The following is a 21,083-nucleotide window of genomic DNA, read 5'->3' as shown; positions in this document are numbered from 1 at the left end:
ACTAAGACCAACGTACACGGATATACCCCAACGGCCCAACGTCTAGATGGTGCCCACGCGAGCTTATACGTAGAATTAAGTGATGGTAATTTAGATCGAATCCGACTCTAGTCCGTTCCGATCCAAAGAAAAAAATCCGAGTCGACTTTGACAAAAAAGTAATCCGACTCCATTTAAAAAATGCGACTCCGAGTTGGAGGAGGATCGGAGCAGGATCTCATAAAATAATCCCACATTCGAATCCGACTTTGAATCAAATAATCCTTTTTAATTATTTATGTTAATGTATTATTTATGTATAATCTGACTTCGACTTTCAGCCAGTTGTATTATATAGGATTTTTCCATTGAAGAAATGATTGATAAAAATAATAGTTTAGATTATTTGTACTATATAAGATTTTCATATGATGATTAGAATAAATTGTAATGAATAAATTATTGTATTATAGAAGACTATTCTATTATACAAAATTGGCATAAAAATAAGTCGGATCGGGTTCGGATTTTAAGTCGGATCGGATTCGGATTTTCAAAATCGAATGTCGGGATCGGATTCAGACACAAATTTAAAATCTGATTTCTTGTACGGTCGGAGTCGAATTATGCATAATACGATCCCAGTCCGACCCGTTGTCATTCCTACGTAGAACATGATGTACATCCTTATATGACTAAAGCCAAATATACATGATTAATATGCCAAATGAATACATTTATGTGACTAACAAGTCCAATATACATATGTATATCTCTTTTAATACATGTTCATTAGTATTGTTCTTTGTGTTCATAATGATAGTCCTTCATGTTAATCGTATGTATAGTTCTCATCCTACGAACGTATGTATGTACTAATTTGGGGATACACCGAGGTTCTTATTTGGCTAATATTTCGTTTTTTTATTGTTACTCATCTAGACAAATATCAATAGTACGTACTGAGGGGAAGAGGATCTTAGTTGGGCCCGGTAATACTCTGGTCTTCAATATTTTTTTAGCAAATTAGATATAGCATAATGATCAAGTATTTAGATTTATAATAGGAGCCGGTATTTAAAACTTGGTCTTATTAATATTTTGGCTCAATATCTGCCAATTTATTACTTCCTCTGTTTCTTAATAGATATTTCATTTTTAATTTGGTACTATATATAGGTAAAGAAAATACTAAAAGAAAATGTATAAGATAAAAACATAGTCATGTAGGGTTTTGTTTGGTTCGCCTCATTTTGTACATTTAGAAAGTCAAACTTTTATATTTTTTACTAATATATAATCAAAGATATTAACGATGCAAAATGTGAATCGACAAACGTGCATTTGATAAATGAGAAATCTATTAAGGGACGGAGGGAGATATATGTTAATACACATAGTACAATACAATGTATGGCAAGTTTGCGCGTTGATATTTTTTTTATAAGGTACGTAAGAAGAGATCCTCTGGGCTGCCATTGTACAGGTTCCTCTCTTAGAGGCCCATTACAAGCTGAACACACCCCTCTTAAATCCAAAGCAAATGCTTGGATTAAGCATTGAACCCTATACATTGTCAGGGAAGATTGAAAAACTCAACACTTGAGTCAACCGCAATTCATTATGACTTACTAAGCTAACTCAAATCCAACATAGTAACTAGACATACAATATAATATTATTTGCTAATACACGAAGTACCTTTTGGAAAAATTAAGCACATACTCCCTCCTTTTTTTAAAAAAATGACAGAGAGAAAGTGCCGAAAAACTAAGGAGTATAGGGACAAATTGCTAGGACCACTTGTTTAATCAATCAAATTTGAATATTGAACGTAAGAAGTAGATGAAACAATTAAATGATGGAAAGTGGGATCACCTTTTTGCGCTTTAGAGAAATAGATTACTTATCGTGACATTTTCAAATACGAGAAGCTAATCACCTAAAAAACAAAGGAAGTATTACACTAAAGTGATGAGAAAAGAGAAGAGAATGGAAGATAGAACGAAAGACTTGGGAACATATATAGTTTTAGATAAAATCTCTATTGTCAATTGGTGGGTAAAGGAGTTGGGGAGTAGGGTTATTATACATGTAAAGATGATTTGCATCGAATCAAAACTACATCTGGAGATATCAAAAACACTTCTCTCTCTAAGCCTTCTCTGCCTTCTCTCTATAACAAAACACCCTCACCCCCTCCAAACCCTAGAACTCGTCGGAGATCCGGCGCCGCGTAGGTTTCCGGCGGGTCTCCGGCGAGTTCCCAAGTGTTCCCTCGTGGTTTTTTTTTCGTTTTTTTCTTTTTTAAAATCTTTTTTAGTCGTTTTTCGTCGGGTTTGTCGGCCTTTTCCTCGTTCCCTTCATCGGTTAGTCGGGGTTTCTGGTCGGTTTCTGGTCGTTTTCTCCACCGGCCCACCTTTGCAGCTCCGCGTCGTGATTCCCCCTTTTTCACTGTGCTCTATCCACCGGTAGGCCCGGCTTCGAGGCTTCGTTTGTTCCACGGCTCACCACAAATTCACAGCCTTCACCGTTCAAGGTGGTTTCCAGTGTCGGTAATTCTACTCTCCCACTGTATTGTAGGTGTGAAATTCTTTTGTCCAATTTATACTAAAGGGTAGAACAAACCAGGTTGATTGGATTTTGGTTAGAAGGAGAGAAGAGTATACTCTGTTGTGATGCAATTGATTGAATTGGGCTTGGGTTTGATTATTGCGATGTTTAGTGTTTATTAAGTTTTTTAGTTGTGGTTTAGGTTTGTCTTTGTAGTGTCGTTATTACTGCATTTATTTCTAGTTTTCATGGTTCATCTGGATAGTATTAAGGAGGATGCTAGTTTAGCTTTATTTATGTTGCACCATTTGGACTTCTTGGAGGATGGGGATAGAGTTCTTGAGGATTTGTTTGCAAATACGACTGGACCTAATGAGGCCATTCAGTATGTGGCCTTCTTAAAAGAGATTGGTAATTCTCTTTTTAAAGTGTCTAATTTTTGCAAAGCTTATGAGACATATAGGAATGCTATGAAGTGCCTCTGTGTTACCATTTCTGCTATGTATGAAGAGTGCTATGTTCATACTATTGATCTTGAAATTCGAGAGTTAGTTGTTTCTCTGCAATTGAACATTGCAGCATGTGAAATCAAACTTAGTCTGTTTAAGGAAGCTATTGGTTCATGTACCTTGGTGCTAGGGGTTGACAAGAGCAATGTGAAAGCTCTTTTTAGGCGCGGTGTGGCTCTAACAAAAATTGGTAGTATGGAGGATGGGTACGCTGACTTCAGGATAGCTAGAGGAGTTGAGCCAAAAAATAAGGCGATTGCTCAAGAGATTGCGAGTCTCGAGGCTGTCCTTTTTCCGGTTAGTAGGGTTGATGTTGTTGTAGGTCACCACTCGTGATTAGTGGTGTAGATTGTGGTGTAGGTCTACCCGATGTTACGGGTACCCCATTGCTGGACCCTGGACTCACTACCATGAATGTGGATGTCCAGGAAGAGGTCAAGAGCAAGTTCTCTTCAGTAAACAGAAATGTTGATGACATTATGACCAATCAAGATACGAAGTGGGTGGAAGAGGCTCCTTCAGATAACTCACAGTGTGCGGAGCCTCGTAGACCGTAGTGTAGAAAACATTCGAAAGATCCCCTTTGTCAACAAATGAAACCCATCCTCGCGCCTTCTGATTTCTCAATTAGATTTAGACAAGTTACAGAAAGGGAATGAAATCCATTTCAATCAACCTCATTCTCTGTCAATTTTGAAGGTTCGTACCTTCACTTCAAAAACAAAAAATTTGAAGGAGGCCCCCTGCAATTCTGCATTGCAGGCCGTACAGGTCTCTAATTCGGCTCTCATTGAAAATGAGGGCCTTCAGGCTGGTATCTCATATCCGCTATCGAGTCTGAAGGATGAAAATCGGACATGCACAACTCTTCATGAAATGCAACACCAAGTGGTAAGTATCGGTACCTCAACTAACACAATTTTGAGTGCAGGTATCCAAGGGCAAGATAAACTCAGCTATTTGGATCATTCACTCAAGGAAGACAACACACAGGCACAGAATCCGAGAAAGAAGACAAGAAGCTCCTTTGAAAGGCGACGAAGACCAATTGGACAAGGTGCTCTCCAAGTCAATCCTAGGTCTAGCAGGTCGTTTAGGAAAATTATCAACAAGGGTGACAGTCCTCATGTCGGCTCCAAAAGGAAAAGCAATGCTCCTCTCTCATCGGACCTTCCTTATCATGTTCGGAAAAAATATGTTAATTTTGTTTGTTCTTGTTTTAATGTGTGTACTTGTCAGTGTCTTAGTCCAGTCGAGGGATCGCATGCTGTCTTAGCGTATGTTGCTAGCAAAGATGCAATGGTCTCCTAGATTGTTTGTAAGTTGTATTCTGTTTTTCATTTATGCATGTTATCTTGATGTCAAAAAAAAAAAAAAAAAAAAAAAAAAAACTACATCTGATGCAGATCATTGTCTTAATAGTAAGTTCATTAACCAACAAGATTCAACATAAAGTAATTTGTGTTAGTTGGGATGCAAGGTTCGAGGCAAATAGAAACTAATGGTTTCATGTTTCAGGTGATGTGTGTTGGGTGTTAAAGAGGGATCGACGTAAATTATACATATGCGTCGTTTGCCTTAGGGTTCAACTCAAATAAGCAAAATAATCTATCCCAGCTAAAACGCAAAGCTCCTTGCCTTAATTCCATATCCCATCGTAATCAGATAAAGCCAGAAGACCCTGACAATTCATTTGGTAGGCAATACTCAATGGCAATAATGACTATTATATATATATATACCCATGTGCATTATCATGGTAATGGAATAGCGGATTGGGTTAATACAGATTTCATGGCTCATTAGTGAACCCATTTGTTTTAGTTTACTGATGGGCATAATTATCTACGCATGAGGGTCACATTCACATATGACCGTATGAGTAATTTGTTTTAATTTTATTAATTAAAGATGATTATAAGTATGTTCTATTCTACTTATATTTGTTTATCTAAATTTAATTAAGTTTATTTAAACTTATCTAAATTTATTAGAATTTATAAGACCTTAGTTTTTTAGAATATCATACTTTACTTTTATTTATTTTTACTTAACTAAACTTTTCTGAAATATTAATCCTTTTTTGAACTTATTTTTTCTAATAAGTAATGAACAAATATGTACAGGGAAAACCACATACAGATTAAACTTTGAAAATTCAAGATGCTAACTAAGAAAGGCTTTTAGTATATGTTAGCCGACTAGAGTCAAATAGGAATGAACCGACTAAAGCACTAATTCACTATGAGCTACATGCACTCGAACAAAAACAACTTAACTTTTCTATAATTATGATGTATCTGCAATTGATGAGTTGTTTTTTAGTTGCGCATTAAGAATTTGCACTTTTCAAGAACTTTCAATTAACAAATAAAATCATTTAACGACTAATCTATACTAATATATTGAAAGGCGTTCTTAAGAAAATATGTACTGTCACGTGGAACCTCTATTCACTAGAAACATGCCATGACATACCGCATATGCTTAACAAGAAATACGTACTACAAAACTTTATATAGTAAGATTTGAAATAAATATAAGCTCAAAATATAGAAGTATTGTTTAAAGTAAAAACTCGGAGAATCGCCCGAGCTACATACTAGTTGAAGTTAAAAATTAGCATAGATTCTTTTACATATAATTTTTTTTTTTAGAAATTGCATATGTAAGTTTGTAGGAAGTAAAACTAAAACTTGTTATAAATTGTTCTTCTCTTGATATTTCTCAAGGGAACAACTTGTAATTTTCTATTTAGAGAAAGTAGGTTCTTGTGTAACCAAATAGAGGCTAAAATTACCAAGTGATGAAAATTAAAGGAGTGGCATTGTGGCAAAAGGTTGCTCATTTATACTATGGTCCCCAAATTATGACATCTACATGGTAGTGATGTAGATATTTGTCACATCAATGTGTAAACGAATAGCTAGAAACCCACATGAAGCACACAAAATCCTTGCAAAAATTAGTAATTTTCTCTGGAAAGAGAAGCAAAAGAATGCATTTCCATGGAAGGCTTTTAAGGATTCTTTGCACGAGTGGAAGAATTCGTAATGACCATAGCACGACTCCTAGGCTTACTAGCATTTGACTGCTTTTCTTTGAGAATGAACATCTTTGTGTACTCTTTCCTCTTTTATAACTTGCGCTTTGATTAATTTGTAAATGCTTCATTAGAACCTAAAAGTTAGAAAAGCATTGATTGATGTATTTTTTTACTAACAGTAACAGCCATAAAGAAACTAGATCAGTAGATCTAAAAGGCCAAAACTAGTTGCCAAGAGGTCACCATCTTTGATCTTTCACATGCATACCTATCTTGTACTTGAGTTTACTTTAGTTTGATATATGATACTCAACTCAGATTTTCCCATCTCCAAAATTAATTCACACCCAAATTCCACCTAGCCACAAGTAATGTATTTACTTTACGCGGAATTAATGGTAGGGAATTAAGCGTAGGGGTGAATATGAATCGAATATCTGAATAGTAAATATTAAATCAAAAAATATTCGAATATCCGAAAAATATGAAAATCAATATTCAAATAGCTCTTTAATATCCAAAATTTCAAATTATACTATTCGATTTTTTTTGGAATCGAGTATACAAAAAATTGGATTAGAATATCAAACATTTGGATAGTTTTGCTTATCCATTATTGATTATGACATGTGTTATTTTAAGATGACAAAAAAGATTTACCACATTTTCAACAAATAGTAATGATTTACGAATTAAAGTTTTTAATGGTGAGTGGCCTGCTGAGCGATGCACTTTTAATGGTGAGTGGCCTGCTAAGCGACGCCCAAGTGTTTCATTTCCAACATTTGGGAGTGAAGAAATTGGTTTGTGATAATTATACATATGTATGTGTTGCTCATTTGGTGTTGCAATATATTAGTAAAAAAACAAGAGAATAACTTATTTTATTCATATCATAAATACAAATCATTTTAATTTAAACACTTGATGACCATTAGAAATCAATGATTTCACTTTTACTGTATTTTGATAAGAGAAGCAATAAAATTGTAGTAATTGATTGATGGACAAGCAATAAAATTGTAGTAATTGATTGATGGACAAGCAATAAAATTGTAGTAATTGATTGATGGACAAGTCTATATTATACATATTTGAGGTCTTGAGTTCAAATTTTTGCATAGACAAGTGCTTGTTTTTTTTTCTAATTATATGAGTTATTGACTTATTGTCCATACATCTCAATGATAATTAGATAGAGCCATAGATAAGCTGCTACTAAATTTAAGTGATCAGAAATAGTAGAGGTAGCCATTGGTGCAGGCTGAGTGTGTTGGTCCATGGATCCTATTGGGTCGGGCTGAGATTTTACGGCCCAGAACCGGACCATGAAATTTACGATTTGGGTGAGCTGGTACACGGGTTGAAAAATCTTAGCCCACACCGGTCTGTTACCGATTTTCACGGTTCGACATGAATTTTTTTAAAAAGTCATAAGCATTTATTATTGTTACATAAAACCTTTAATATTAATTAAAATATATATAATTATTAATATTAATAAATAATTTAATTATTTCCAAATTTGAATGAATTATAATATATGCAATTTGAATAAAATATATACAATTTGATTAAAACATACACATTTGGTTAAATAATTAATTGGGTTGGACCGGTCCGGTTCATGATATAGGTTGTACCGCTTTCGTGGACCGGGTCGAGCAGTTTTAGTAACGGGCTTTCGTCGGCGAGGCTTAAAAAAATTTGGCCCACGATCCATCCACCAATTTCACAGTTCGAACTAGGCCGACCGGACTTTTTATGGACTCAGCCCAAATTATTAATATTAATGAATAATTTCATTATTTTTGAATTTGAATGAATTATAATATATGCAATTTGAATAAAATATATACAATTTGATTAAAACATACACATTTGGTTAACTAATTACTTGGGTTGTACCGGTCCGGTTCATGATATAGGTTGTACCTCTTTCGTAGACCGGGTCGAGCGGTTTTAGTAACGGGCTTTCGTCGGCGGGGCTTTAACAAATTTGGCCCACGATCTATCCACCAATTTCATAGTTCGAACTAGGCCGGACCGGACTTTTTTACGGACTGAGCCCACACAGCCCAAAGGATAGGTTGGACTGAATTTGCCCACACTATTCACTATCTCTAAGAAAAAGCCTAAAGTAACACTCCTTGCAGCAAATATTTTGTGTAAAATCATGTCACATACTTGGATACTAAGTTGAAGACAAAATGATAATTAAATCATACCCCGACGGCCCAACCAATATAAGACAAGAATAAAAGGCTCTAATTTCATAAATATATGGATAGGTTGGTATTTCACTATTCCACAACTCAATAGAGACCTTTTTAGTAGTTTAGCCAAAAACATTCATGACTTCTCCTTTTGAAAATAGCTATCAATTACATTACTCGAATTCTTCAAAATTAAGGATATGACACAATTTACTAGACAATGAGTGTGCTTAGTGGGGGGAGCAATCACAAATTATAACTATTTTAAGGAAGATGACAACTTTTTAAGGACATTATTGTAAGCTAGTAATATATGTATTAGTATTGTTTCGGGAAGAATACAATACTGAATCTTTACATGGATTTCTTTTACACTATTGTTAAAATTCCCGCAATAGATTGCACAAGAAAAATAAAAGGTATAGTTTAAAATGGGGTTATTTCCTTGCTCAATGTATGTACAATTATCTTTAGAATTTTTCCTCACACTTATTATGTCCATATTAAGTGCCATTGTAACATTATGATAAACAAAGTTTCAAGATCACATAAAATAATTGACATCTTTAATAGGTATATCATATATGAATTGATCAATGACGTCTTATGGCCTAGTGGTTGAGATTGAGGTGTTGTGAACGATAGGTTACATGTTTGAAGCCTCCCTCCACTTCTTTTGTACTTTGTACTGTATTTGTGGCTCATAAGGTATATGGATAAAAAAATATATGGATTGCACTCAGTGGTTAAGATTAAGGTGCTGCGAACGATATGTTACAGATTCGAATCCTTCCTTCCCTTCTTTGTACTGCATATCTGGCTCATATGGATAAAAAAATATATGAATTGCACCCCGTTGAACCTTTTAGCAAGTGATTAAGTCGTTTTAGCAGCAAAGCATGACTTAGGCTATGTTCAGTTCACCTGAAATCTGAACTTATCTGATCTGATCTGAACTTATTTTTTCTGATCTGAACTTATTTTTTCTGATTGCAAGATCTTATCTTTTAGATTTTTCTCAATATATAAGAAAAAATATAGTCATGTGGGGTCTTGTTTGATTCGTCTCAATGAGTTCTTTATTAATATTAAATTATTATAATTTTTACTAATATGTAATGAAAGATATAATGATTTTTAAATATAAGCATAATCTGAACTGATCTGATCTGAACTTATTTTTTCTGATCTGATCTGAACTTATTTTTTCTGATCTGATCTGATCTGATCTGATTAGATTTGAAATAAGCAAAAATAAGGTGAACTGAACATAGCCTTAATGCAGGCAAAACGGCAAATCATAAGAGACACAATGAGGTTGACGCACTATATTCCATACTTGAACCTTTTTGTGCTTCAGTCAACTATGAGCCCACCATGTAAACAAAGCCCAAAAAGGTTGGGAGTGGCATTAGTTGGAAGGCCCACCATCTTTTTTCTATTCTAAAATATGGTATGCAGGTACAATCAGAATTTACTGCAGTCTGCAGTGAAATATTATTATACACCATTTAATATTCCGACCGTGCGATAATTTGTTTAGCAATGAAAACTTTTGACCATTATATTGATTCAAGATTTCGTTAGTGATTTCCTCCAAATGGCTGAACTAGTGTCAACAAATTTATCAAGTGATAGAGGCCTTGCTGTGGTAAAGCCACGCTACATGAGTGCCCATGATAAAAAGATCGAGGTGAGTGTTTGGTAATTGGCTTTTTTCTAAACGTTTTATATTGGGTTTATTTCATATTGTTAAAGACCAATAAAAAATAATAATTCTGTTTGGTATTATTCTTTTTTGTCAAACTAAAAAACCTATTGTGGTCTTAATTGGTCCGACGCAAGAGTATAACAGTCTGAAAAACCATTCAAAACTATTTTGAAAAGTGTTAAAATTCTATTTTAAAGCGCAACTAATTGTTTATGATAATTAATTGTATTTTGAGCCTAATTCTTTGAAAAGACCAAATAATTGTTTAATAATAATTAATTGTTTTATTTATAATAAACAAATATTTTCAAAAGATATTTTTTATAATAAAAATCAGATTTTCGAAATTAAAGGATAAAAAAAAATCTTGTAAAACGCGTTTTAAAAGAGTTGGCAATGACACTTCAAGAGCCAGGATGGTGCGCCTGGTGCAAGGCTGTGCGATTGGCCTACGTTCGTGCGTCGGGCGTAGCTTTTCTTGACACGCGGCATTGTGCCACACACTATGCCATGTGTCTGGCGCACAGCTCTGCGTGAAGCACAATTTTCTTTCTCATCTTTTTCAAAGCGCGTACCACGTGCGTTGATGTGAGCTGGATAACTAGAAATCACGCTACCGTCAATAGGGCCCCCAAGCAAAGACTTTGTAACTAACCAGAAAGTATCACTAGCAACTTTGGCCCTGCTCGAAATCCGACTACATGCGGAATCTGACGATTCCGAAACAAATCTCCCTCCTCTACCCTTCCTCACAGTTACATGGGAAGTGGCTTCCTCTGCACCACCACTCAAAGCATTTTCCAACTCCTTCTCATCCTCGGTATCCCAACCCGGACAATGAGGCGTATCATCAGGAATAGGATCCGGCCTAAACCGTTATTCTGCCCTTACCCTCATACTCGATGCATTGATACCATGAGATCGTGTGTGTCGTGGCCCAGATCCTTCAAGACCCACACTCTCGCCGCCTAAAACCCTCGCCTGAGCCTAATTATCAATTTTTTTCAATTAGTCACTATTTAATCAATTTAAACTATTTAATTCAATATCTATGCAACTTTATCGTTATTATAATATATTAACATGAATATAACTAAATTGTCGCATAACATGCTAATTTTCACTAAATATTATAAAATATTAACATACGACATTTAATGAATATACAATAGTGGAAAAAACTCATCTGATGCGGTCGAATTAAAATCAGGTTTACTGATGCGGTTTTGGTCCGCATCAGATGAGCTCGCAGTAGTTCCCATTAATTTACTGATCTAGTGTAAAACCAGATTAGTAAATGATTTACTGATGCGGTTCTTAAGAAAAACAATATCGGTTAATCACATTGTTCAAATATATGTCAAAAAGAAGTTGTAGACCTGCAGATCTGCACTACCTTTCTGCCTTCAACCAAAATATGATTGTGTACCAAAAAGTATTAGATACGTAAATAAACTACAAGCTTGCTCATATTTTGAATAAACTACAATAGTAATTAATTAAAATACAACAAAGTATATACGAAACAGTGAAATACAACAAATTGTTTACAAAACGAAATACAACTAAAAATTTAGTGAATAAATACAATCACATTAATTCCAAACTAAAAAGAAATTACAAGATCTAAAATTAAACATACACAATCTAAAGTAGAAAGGCAAAACAACTTTCAAAGTATCAACTTTATACGATTTTTGTTAATAGATAAATAAATACATTAACCGTCAAAATTATATATCGACAATATAAAAATTAAATTATCAATTAATATACGGGGGACTATACGTATGACAAAAGTAGAGATGGCCAACAGTGCGGGCCAATCCAGCCCACCTTGTGGGCCGTGTGGGTTGGGTTGGCAAAAAGATGATCCAGCCCAGCTCGAACCGTGAAATTGGTGGATGGGTCGTGGGCCAGATTTCTTGAGCCCAGACCTCTAAGGCCGCTACTAAAATCGCCCAGCCTGGACAACGAAACCGGTCCAACCCGGACCATGAATCGGACCAGCCCAGTCCAAGTAAATATTGAACCAAATTGTGAATATTAATCAAATTGCACATATTATAATTTACGATTTTTTCACCAGGTACCCCTGTACTTTATCAAAATTCATGGGGTACCCCTAATTTCAAAAAAATGCACCAGGTACCCTTATTCTTTTCACAAAATGCATGAAATGCCCTTAATGACTAACGGTGTTAAGTTTCCGTTAGTCATTAGGGTTAATTAACCCCTTCAACCCCTCTAACCCTAATTAAATCCCTAATTAACTAAGCAAATCCTAACCCTAAACCTAACTCCCTAACTTCAAACCTTAGCCCACCACTATCCAACCACCACCACCCCATCACCACCCAACAACCAGCATCTCCCTTCCCCCTCCCCCACCCCCACCCGGAGCCCGTAACAGACCCCCTCCCTACCCCCGCAACACCCCTCCCCACCCCACCTCGGAGCCCGCAACACCCCTCCCCGCAACCGACACGACATCAGCCCCCTCTCTCCTCTCTACTGAAGCTCATCAATGGCGCCACTCCTCCTCCTCGTCGTCTTGCGCGAATTCCCAGTCGCGAATTACTTTGAACCGTTTCTTTCTCAACAACCCCGTCGAAATTCCTCCTTGATTTCTTTTTCTCTCTCCTTCTTCTTCATTGATTTTTGATTTCGAAAATGGTTTCGAAAATGTTTTCAAAATTTGTTTTCGAAAATGATTTCAGAATTGGTTTTCGAAAATGATTTCGAAAATCGTTTTCGCAAAAGGTTTTCGAAAACTGATTTTCGAAAATGGTTTTCAAAAATGGTTTTCTAAAATAATTTCGAAAATGGTTTTGAAAATAATTTCGAAAATGGTTTTTGATTTCGAAAATGTTTTTAAAATTGATTTTCGAAAATGGTGTTGTTGCTAGGGGAGGGGAAGCTGTCGGGGGTGGGGTGTGGGGTGCGTTGGGGAAATCTAGGGGGATGATGAGGACTGCTGCAGGGGTGAGGGAGGAGGGAGGGAGGGGAGGAGGTGGTGGTGGTTGGGTGGTGGTTGTGGTTTCAAGTCATGGGGTTAGGGTTAGGGTTAGGGTTAGGGTTAGAGGTTAGGGTTTAGTTAATTAATTAGGGTTAGAGAGTTAATTAACCCTAATGACTAACGAAAACTTAACACCGTTAGTCATTAAGGGTATTTGGTGCATTTAACTTGAATAATAAGGGTACCTGGTGCATTTTTTTAAAACCAGGGGTACCCCATGAATTTTGAAAAACCACAGGGGGACCTGGTGAAAAAACCGTATAATTTAATCAAATTTTAAAATAATGAAATTATTCATTAATATTAATAATTGTATATATTTTGATTCATTTATGTAACAATTATGAATAATTTCAATGATTAAATAATTTTTTTTTTAAAAATCTCCTGCCGGCCCACCAGCCCACTAGACCCACGAACCGCTAGAATGGCTTCTCGACCCGTGCAATCGGTAACAGACCGGTGTGGGCCAAGATTTTTCAGCCCGCGCACCAGCCCGCCCAACCCATGAATTTCACGATCTGATCCTGGGCCGTGAAATCTCAGCCCAACCCGTTACGGCCCACGATCCGGCCTGCCCAGCCCGCACTAGTAGCCATCACTAGACAAAAGTAGGTAAAAACTATTCACTGAATTGTTCACTGCGCCAAATTCTCTTTCACATGGTTCCCTCTAGCCACCGCCTAGACACCCCCCTTGCTAAAAGTTCCCATCATCAACCTATAAGGATTCTCTAATGTCGGGCACATTATTAATCTGGAAAAGATATTGTGTAATAATGGTCCACTAAAAATCAGATAATTTTCTATTTTTATCGACAGTAGTTATCATATTATTTTTTTTTTGACAGGAAAGTTATCATATTATTATACCTTCGTGCACAATTACACAATATCTTTTAAATTAATCCCTGCCAAATCATTGGTAGAAAATGAGCATCAAGGAAATCTTCAAGGACTATATGGACATTTACACATTTTACAACAAATATATACTAAAAAAAAACATAGCTTTTTCAACTGACTCATTTTGATCATTTTATTATGCAGGGAAATTCTATAAAAAAAAAAAAGAGGAAACCTTTGAGTAATGATTGGATATCGTCTTAAGATCTCTAGCATTACAATGATTGGATGGTGAAGCCACGTATATCATTAATTATAGAGTAATTCCTCCATTAAGGATGCTAGTCAAATTAAAGGTGAAGATTGGAATCATTTAGTTGGTTGAGGTACTTAAATTCCAAATTCTTGATATTATAATTTTCGGAATGTAGCTTCTCTCTTTCAGTGTGAAATTGGAGTCTCAGTCCTTTGTCTACCATGGATAAGTTCTGATCTCTCTAGTCATACAATTATATAGGAGTACAAGTAAAATCTCAATCACACTTGTGTTATCTACCCCTCTTTCTCGGATCAACATGATTCAATTTTTAATTTGAATAGCTACCCACCTATTGTAAATGGATTATCTACTCTTCTTTCTAATGCGGAGGAAAGTATTCAATTATGTTGAATGCGCCCATTCAAAGAAGCATGACCATATTAAATGTTTTGTAAGAATGTAACGACTCGTTAGTTAGAGGCCTGGATGATGCCTCGGATCCTTGCAGGTATTAGTACGACCTTTAATTTCTATTTCAGTTAATGTCAATCTTGAAGGTATATAGCAGCATTTATACACAATTTTTAAGACTAAAAGCCTCACTAATATATAGAGCACAATAAATTTTTTTTTTACTTCATATGATTTCATGTTCAAGTCAATTGTTAGCATTTTCCACCTATGTTAATTAGGTTAACCTTGGTAAATATATACTTAATGTGAAGGATGACATGACAAATTTTGTTAGATAGTTTTGTTATTGCATTCCCTTTTATAGGGGTGTCAGTGATGATGGGAGTCGAGTTCGAGTTTGAGCAAGCTCGGCTTGAGTACTCGTTAGCATTTCAAGTAGAGCTCATGTTGAATCGAGCTTACTGTAGTCGAATTTTGATCGAGTCCAGCTTTGACCAGGTAGATCTCGAGTAGCTTGCAAACATCTCGTATGAAAAGCAACTTTAAGATAGAAAATATATTAAATTAGGTATTTTGTTACTAAAAATTGCGTGTCGAGCTTTCCACAAGTTTTCGAGTCGAGTATCGAGTTGATCAACTCACCTTGCCAACATCTCAAGCCGTCGAGTTTGGTTCGAGCTTCACCTGAGTTTTCATCGAGTCGATCTCGTGTAGCTCGCGAGTTTTTTTTTGTCTCATTTACTCTCCTACCCTCGTATGGTGGGCATAATTTGTGATAAAAAAATTTACTCCCACAAGTATAAGCAAAAAAAATAAGTTGTAGTGGATCCTTGTAGATTACATTTTCTCAAATAACTTATTGTGTTACTAACTAAATAACCTAAATTTGTTCATATGTAAATTGAGAATACTAAATAATATTATCCCACTTAAATGATAATATATTCATGATGCATGTCACACTTTTGTGATATAAATATCCACAAAATTGAAAAATGGGCCTGAGCAAACCAATTCATTCATCCCACTATTACTCAAAATTTGTAAATTTTACAGCAGAAGATAACCAACTTGCGTCCTCATTATGAAATTTTAAATATGTGACTTTGGGGGTGTTTGGATTTTGGCTTTTTAGTCGGCTTTTGGCTGTTGGCTTTTTGTTTTGGTCAAGCAGCCAAAATTTTTGTTTGGTAAGTGGCTTTAATTTTGTAGTGGCATTTAAGCCAGCTTTTCAGCCAAAAGCTAGTGATTTTGGCTTTTTATTAATCAATTTACCATTATATTCTTATTAATCTATAAATTTACAAATTCTATCACATCTACATTTTTATTAAATGAAGGGTATATAGGTCATTGTACAATATAATAACCAACAACCAACAACAAAATTTACCAAACATATTTATAAAATCAGCCATATGATACATCAGTCAAATAAGCCAACCCAAACAGCGAACAGCCAACAGCTTCCAGCCAATTGCCAAACAAAGCCTTTGTAATATTCGCTTGAGAGAGAGTTTATCCCAAGACAAGGTCTTAAATGATGTAGTTGTAGGCAACTTCTCTACAAGCTAGCTCATGGTATATGTAATCAAATTTATAATGGTAAAATATATTTTATGCGGGATCTTGTTATTATATTCGTCTCAATGTATATTTTTCAAATATGAATTTTAAAGATATAAAAGTTTAAAATAGTGCATTGATAACTTGGTAAGTGTGCCTTGAGAAAGTGGGTTAACTAGAGGAATTATAGCTTAGGGAAATTGCATTGCAGCTAATACAATTGTCAACTGAAGTGAATCAAGTAATCATGAATGATTAGAACTAATGTAATAAAGGCAAATTGGGAGAGGTAGCCAAGTGAAAAAGATTATATTCGGTCTTCATATTCTTCATTTTTTGTTAACAAAAGTAAATTCTTTATTTTTGCTTTCAAGACCAGATGCTCATGTTGTTCTACTTTTTGCGTCACTCTGACATATGTGCTACTAGTACTGTAGTTATCTACTCTACAATATTGGAGCATAATCTGCTAGCTAGGTATTAAGGCAAAAACTAGGGCTTTTCTTGAGGGTTTCTTTTACGCGGAGAAAATGTTGATAACTTTGCATAAAGAATGTGGTCAACATTATGTCATTTCTATAACAGAAGATGCAAAGTTTCCCTTTTTTTGACAACGAGTAATCTTCATCATGTTTATGAGTTATGACCTGGTTTTTTATGCTTCTATTATCTATGTACGTACGATTCATTTTATAATTGAAAGTGTCTTCTTGAGCTTTGACATGCTAGATAGGATGTACAATAGGAATATATACTACAACAATCTCTACTCTATAGACTCTAATTTAGGGAAAAAAAGGGTTGTTGAGGGTTGCTTTTCGTTATTTTTTATTTGTTGTTAAGCTATGAGTATATCTCACAATATATGTAAGCGTCTTACTTCAATATAAGAAGATAGATAAGTTCACTTTTGTAAGACAAATAGATTACTCCCCTTATTGTCATATTGTTTTCAAGGCGTGCGGTGAATGATCTCTCTTTATGAACTTTTATGGCTCTAAGCAACTATAACGGCAAGCTACAACCACTTGTAGCTTTGTGTGTCAAATCAGATTTCCAAACAAGAACATTCCCAAGCTACAACTTTTTCCATTGAAAAACTACAATCACTTGTAGTTTTTGTAGGTCCTAAACTGAAATGTGAAAGAGAAAAATGGAAGTGGAGCTCACCAAAAATTGACAAAGTAAGTAGCTTTGTGGAGCTACTTGACTTCCCAAAGTAACAAGCTTGCTTTCTCTCCAACAACAAAACTACTAGCTTCAACTATTGGTAAATTGCAAGTTGGGACCTAATAACTACCGCTGGAACTGCTCTTAATTAGCTTGTCAAGTCAGCTAAAGATCATTTAGCTTCAATCTTTCATAAAGGTATATCCTGCTAGGCTGCTATATGATAATGGATCACTCCAAATAATATTGGGGTGCAAATTCTTGTAAAAATCATAAAACATTTAAAAGGAGATGAGCACAAAAATTGCGAGGGATTATTTAAACACTATTCCCATGTACTGTCTCTCATAGCAGGAATGAAGAAGCTAGTGGCTTTACAAATTACAATATATGCATATGTAATGTTGCAAAACTCCTAACGTCACCTTCCACCTGAAGATGGTTGGTGCAAACTGCAACTTATGCGAAGTATATAACACTTGTTTATGCTTAACTTACGAAGATCTATCAATCTATGATTAGTTCTTAAATTATGTTATTCCGACACGGATATAGGTGTCGTATATATCCGATTAGAGAGCGGAAGATCCGACACTCTATTCCAAAAATTGGCCGATATTCCGACACGGTCAAGAAAGTTTGTTGATATAGCTCAAGTTACTACCTATAACAGTTATCTCAATATAAAAGCAAAATTTTCTACTCTCAATATTTTATATTATAAAAAGTTACATATATTACTTTTAAGTTGCAATATTGATCTTTCACAATATATTCTCTCTTTTTTCTCTTATAGCACAATAGGTCACTTTTAATCTCTTTTTACTATCCTCTTTGATTCCTTCATCTTCTAAATTATTGTGTCATATTTCAATGTTGTGGGAAAAAAATGAAACAAGTATACATTAAAATTATCCTACCTCTTCTAAACAATATTGTCAAACCTCGATCTGCTACCTCGACCGTTATTGCCAAACAGGCCTAATTATCAAAATTCTCCCAAAAACTTTAAAAGGATTATATGTGTGACTGTGTGAGTACTGAGTACAGCCGTCGCATCAGAATTTTTTCAAGGGACCGCGGAAGATATCAAATGCATTAACCTCATAATTAAAGATTTCACCTATAAAACATATTGGAACATGTTCATTCACAAAACTCTTGTTTCTCCATTGCCAAAATATAATATAGAAATGTTATAGAGCGGATCAGAGCCTATACTTCACACTTTTATACCCACTGCCCTACTAGTAGCTCTTTAATGTGTCTTAGAGGCAAAATCTACATTTGATGTGTGATTCAGTGATCGTGTAGTAATTTATTAACGGTGCTTAATTGATGAACCACCATTACCTTTTATTAACGGTGCTTAATTGATGAACCACCATTACCTTTTTCTTGTGCCACTTGAAAGCTACTAAATGGTAGCAAGAAATGGACAAGTCAAGCATAGTCTACTTCCTAAGTAGCATTAATAACTATTTATATCTTTAAATTTAGTAAAAATTATACAAATTTGATATTTTGAAAGTTTAAATTGAGACGAATCTAACAAGATCCTACACAATTATATTTTTCCTTATGTAAAAATCACAAGAAATTAAATAGTGAAGGGTAGTAATATAAGTGAATAGTGTAAAACTCTATTGTTGCAATAGGAAAAGAACGGAGGTAGTATATCGCATATGAGGAATGATAAATGTCTAATCGATAGACATTTACCTAACATCCATGTGGCAGCACACAAGTGGGTGTAAATGAATTTGTGGCAGCACACATGTCATGCTGTTATTTGTCCAAAAAAGATTACTTTTTGCAATTTTCAAACTTGTATATCTCAAAATTTATCTTATTAAAAAAATAAATCAATATTTATATCTTTTTATTCTCTACAAATAGACATCCATTTTGATATAATTTTATCATATTTTTATTTTACCCTTTTCTAACTATTATTTAGATATGTAAAAAAAATAATACAAACACTATTTATGTCTACACAAACACTATTTGTTTATACACAAACACCATATTTTGTGTCCACAAACAATATATAGTGTTTGTGTATAAACAAATAGTGTTTGTATTATAATGGTTAGAGCATGGTAAAATAAAAATGTGATGAAATTATGTCAATATGGATGTCTATTGGTAGAAAATATAATACAAACACTATTTGTGTATACACAAAAAAATATTTGTTTATACACAAACAACATATGTTGTGTACACAACAACATATGTTGTGTACACAACAACATATATATATATATATATATACACAAACAACATATAGTGTTTGTGTATAAATATACAGTGTTTGTATTAGGGTTATGCTATATGCAGCCTTAACGGTTGCATATAAGACATAAATACATTGCTTAAAATAAAAATTAGTTGTCAATTTATGACAAAAATTTCCATTATTAATCTATGTAATAAATGATTAATTAATGCTTTTTTTATTTTTACCTTATTATATGCAGCCCTTAGAGCTGCATTTAGCTTTTTCCTTTGTATTATAATGGTTAGAGCAGGGTAAAATAAAAATGTGATAAACTATATCACTATGGATGTCTATTTGTAGAGAATAAAAATATATGAATATTGATATATTGATAAATTTTTTATTTTTTAAAACATATTTTTTGAGATATACTCCCTCAGTTTTTTTTTTTATCGTTCTCACTTGGAACCTTGGCACTATTCATACCTAGAGAGAATATTCTCAATTTTTTTCAATTTATAAGAAAAAATATAGTCATGTAGGGTCCTGTTCAATTCGTCTCAATTAGTACATTATTCAATCGTTATAATTTTTACTAATATATAAAGAAAGATATTTAAATTCAAAGAGGTGCATTGGGAGATGCGCACAAGGAAGTGAGAATGATAAAAAAAAAACCAGAGGAAATACAAGTTTTAAAATTGCATAAGTAATTTTTTAGACAAATAACAACATAACATGTATACCACTTGTTTGCTGCCACATAGATGTTATAAATGTTTCTAAATCTCTACCTGTTAGAGATATATCATGGCTCATATTAATACTCCTTGTATTTAGCTTTTGGATATATGAGTTAGTTTTAAGTTTCTAACACCTTGTATATAATTATATTTATCAATATAATTTGCATTTATAAAACTCCAACTTCTTTTGGTACATACGTATGACACTAATGAAACACCCTTGTATATTTTGATATGTCTTCTTCCTTGTATTTTGATATAATTTTGTATAGTTATATTTATCTAATCTTTGGAAAGATAAACAAGCTACGCTTTACTTAGTGGTAAGAAAATAACCTTACAACCTCAAGATTAGGGGTTTGATCTCCACGATGGGCACTTGGGAGAGGATTTCCCCTAACCACCTCCGATCCCCCTATATCAAAGTGTATACCCGCAAACCCATGCCTGGTTAACCTACAAGAGGTTTCGATCTGAAAGGAGCTAGCCTTCATCTTATCACGGGATCCTCAATCTCCGGAAAAAAATCTTTGGAAAGATAATTCCTTTCTAATCAGGTTTCGTAACATATAATAATTAGGACCGTTGATTCCTCATAACCTTTATATATAGTGATCAATGGAGATCTCCCCGATTTATGGGGTTTTTACTAAATCTAACATGTTATAAAAAACGTAGGTTATACTTGCTTACGCCAAAAGAAAGATATTGATTTTTCACTAAATCTAACACACTATACTATTAGTGCATTTTTTGTTCATATCATGAGATAAAAATGAATAATGATATCAAATAGAGTGAAGAAAATGGTTACAGACACAGT

General features: G+C 34.3%; 1 protein-coding gene across 1 annotated transcript; it reads left to right on the top strand.

Annotated features, from left to right (window-relative positions):
- Nucleotides 1–2,780: 2,780 nt before the first annotated feature.
- LOC104899109 (uncharacterized) lies at nt 2,781–3,598 on the top strand. Its single transcript, XM_048645689.1, has 2 exons — nt 2,781–3,338; nt 3,470–3,598. Exons 1-2 carry the CDS (start codon nt 2,781–2,783, stop codon nt 3,596–3,598), a joined length of 687 nt encoding a protein of 228 aa, XP_048501646.1.
- The last annotated feature ends 17,485 nt before the right edge of the window (nt 3,599–21,083 follow it).

This window comes from Beta vulgaris, chromosome 5 (assembly GCF_026745355.1).
Source record: "Beta vulgaris subsp. vulgaris cultivar EL10 chromosome 5, EL10.2, whole genome shotgun sequence".
In the NCBI taxonomy this organism is placed as follows: domain Eukaryota; kingdom Viridiplantae; phylum Streptophyta; class Magnoliopsida; order Caryophyllales; family Amaranthaceae; genus Beta; species Beta vulgaris.
The sequence above is the reverse complement of the archived record's forward strand: the minus strand, read 5'-3'. Positions and strand labels throughout refer to the sequence as shown.

Coding starts and splice junctions, on each gene's coding strand:
- LOC104899109 (XM_048645689.1), top strand. CDS start 2,781: ATGGTTCATCTGGATAGTATTAAGGAGGATGCTAGTTTAGCTTTATTT. Junction 3,339..3,469: donor TCGAGGCTGTCCTTTTTCCG/GTTAGTAGGGTT, acceptor GTGGATGTCCAG/GAAGAGGTCAAGAGCAAGTT.